The sequence below is a fragment of the Parasteatoda tepidariorum genome, chromosome 4 (assembly GCF_043381705.1).
Source record: "Parasteatoda tepidariorum isolate YZ-2023 chromosome 4, CAS_Ptep_4.0, whole genome shotgun sequence".
Lineage (NCBI taxonomy): Eukaryota > Metazoa > Arthropoda > Arachnida > Araneae > Theridiidae > Parasteatoda > Parasteatoda tepidariorum.
The window spans coordinates 5,074,391-5,077,401 of record NC_092207.1 but is presented as its reverse complement, the minus strand read 5'-3'; the positions used below and the strand labels follow the sequence as shown (position 1 = coordinate 5,077,401).

Here is a 3,011-nt window from a genome sequence, read left to right as displayed (position 1 = left end):
ATTTTATTTCACTTGTTTCATTGCAAAGTAAAAAATCCAATTTGTTTTAAAAGAGACATTTTTATTTTCTCGTTAAATAATTATATTAAACTTCAATTACTTTGTTTTAATAAGCTTTTTATTAATAATCATTATCAAATATATTTGATTTCATTGAAAAGATAAATATCAGCGCAAATAATGCTAAAAAATAGTTTGTCCACCGTAAGTTTGTCCACCGACTTTCGAGGTATCATTGTCATGTGGAATTGCCAAAAGCGACTATACTTTTCTCAGTTTATCATAAATCCATACTTGCCAACTCTTCCGGTTTTCCCGGAAGGTTTTATTTTTATTTATTTCCTTTTTATTTTGTGGTGGCAAAATCTGTAGAATCACAATTTACCCCTCGTTTAATAAATACGGTTTGAAATGATTTTAACTACCGTTACATTTGAATAATTTTAACATGTATATGATCAGCTTGCTAGTTCTCTGATAATGTTTTTAATTGTTTGCTAAATTCTTGCGAAGCACCTACACACAATATCAATTTCATTGGTTTTACCCTACCACAAGAAAACACCTCTTTGAGAAGCGTTAAAATTGGCAGGTATAAAAAATTTTAACATTGTTTTTCAAAGCTTTTTCGCCAAGGAAAATAAAGATCCTCATATACATTAGATCTAATATATACAATTCTCTTACGTGACTCCCAAATTTTGGCTGTATTTCTTTTCCGCCGGTGGCAACGCTTGCTTTGTTTTGTTTACGTTACTATTTCTCTTACACGGCGACAAAAAAAGCTCATTACAACTTCCCGAATGGCAACGCTAGAAAATCGACGAAATGATTGCCGCTAAAAATGTCACATGCCAAATCTAGTTGAGGTGGCTCAACATATAGCGCTTTTAAAAACGGAAACTGAAACAACCAGAGAGCATCAGCTGCGGCAATCTCATACTATTAAGCTAGGCAGAAGTGAGTAGTCTTTGTCGATAGATCTCTATTTTAGTATTTTGTCGAAAGCGCTTTTTTTCACGAATTTATAAATTACGAATTTATTTGACGATGTTTGATTTATATCACGAATTATACTATAGCACATTTCTAATAGGTTTAACGAATTACATGTCATTTATTTGAATTCAAATTTATTTTAATGACTTAATATTTACTAAAAAGATGCTATATGTAAAGAATGCTAGAGCGGCAGAAAGATCACACGTCTCCCTTGCATCAAAATAGGATTAAATGGAAACATTAAGAATTATAAAACCGTGAAATATCTAGGTGTCACTTTGGACCCCTGTTTGACCTGGCTTCCGCATCTGGAGGATACAAAAGAGCGTATCACCGTTTTTAACCACAACATGAGTGCCTACGTAAGAAGGAACTGGGGTTTAAAACCCAGAGTACTGAAACGTATCTACCTCCCGTCCAGTGAAAGAATAATTACTTATGCCGCCAGTGTATGGTTCAACAAGGGGGTCAAGATGAGAGAAAAACTAGCATCAATCCAAAGGATCCCGCTGCTAACAATAACTAGAGCCTATAATACAACTAGCACCGAAGCCCTGCAAATACTTTCGGGAATCAAACCCATTCATTATAAAATAATTGACGAAATTTATTATAAAAGATTAAAATGGGGATGGCATTTAGACGACCTAAATTTGGTTAGCACTAATTTAACACATGCCCAATACCTGGAGTCTCTGCCACCCCTCAAGCACCCAGCTACTTCTCTCGCTGTACCCTGGAGCAAAGGAAAACCGGATAACAATAACATCGAAATCTACACAGATGGATCAAAAATTGATGATAATGGTAGCGAACCAATGCAGAGTAAAGTAGGATACGCAATCGTCGTGAAGCAAAATGGACTTACAATCGATCTAATCTCCAATAGATTAAACGATGAAGCAAGTATTTATCTGGCGGAGCTGGAGGCTATTAAACAAGCTGTTATTTACATCAAAAACAAAAATTACAAAGATGCGAAAATTTATACTGATTCGCTGTCCTCGTTACAAAGTCTAAATGACCCAAGAAATCGAAATAAGATTATTGAAGAGATCAAAGTAAATATAACACCAAGTATTAAACTTTACTGGGTCAAAGCACACATTGGAATTGAAGGTAACGAGGAGGCGGATCAGCAAGCCAAAATGGCCACGAGCTTCAGCCGGGTGGGAACGATGCTCCCAGTGGAAAGAACATTCATTATTAGATACATCAAGCAAGCCACAATGAATAAATGGAAAATAGATTGGAGTGAATCAACAAAGGGCAGGCAGACATATAATTTCTTTAAAGATTCCACACTAACTCGCCTGCAGTCAAACTTCTATTTAAACCAACTCTTAACGGGCCACGGGGTTTTCGGAATATATCAGCAGAAATTCTTCAATAAACGTGCAAATTGTAAATTTTCTGGCAAAGTACAGGACATTGACCATCTTATAAAATTTTGTCCCAAATTCCAGACGATCCGTGGCAGAAAAGGGGATCAATACACTCAACATCAACTTGATGCTGATATTGACTGCAGGGAGAAAATCATCGAAATTCTTAAATATACCCTGGATGATCTGCTTGCCCCTGCGAGTACACCTGACTAATTTTATCTGGTTTTATTTTTAAACTTTCGGCTTTTAGGTTTTCTGGTTTTAAATTTCTGCTTTTAGTATTTTACTTCGGCACTTGCCGCACTTGACACTTTTATTGTCGGTTGATTTTATCCGCTTTGATGTTTTAAGCACTTTTAATTTTTATTCTGTTTTATTTTTATTTTACTTTTTCGATTTTGGGATTTTTCCTATGTGTTTTAATCTTCTTAATTTTGTACTTTTACTTTTCTGTAGTTTAGTAGTGTTTAGACAGGTACAAACGGGTGAAACCCTTATCCGCAAACTCCTTCGGGGGTAGGTCGGTTACTATTGGTCTTACTAAAAAGATGTAAATTTTTTTAAAAAAAAAGTTTTTATATGGATTTGAATGATTGTTTTGAATTCTTAGAATTTTGTGCA

The 3,011-nt window shown here is 34.9% G+C and overlaps 1 protein-coding gene across 1 annotated transcript; it reads left to right on the top strand.

Moving 5' to 3' along the window:
- The first annotated feature begins 1,352 nt into the window (after positions 1-1,352).
- Positions 1,353-2,603, top strand: LOC122269242 (uncharacterized). The gene has a single exon (XM_043041354.2). It carries the CDS (start codon positions 1,353-1,355, stop codon positions 2,601-2,603), a length of 1,251 nt encoding a protein of 416 aa, XP_042897288.2.
- Positions 2,604-3,011: the final 408 nt, after the last annotated feature.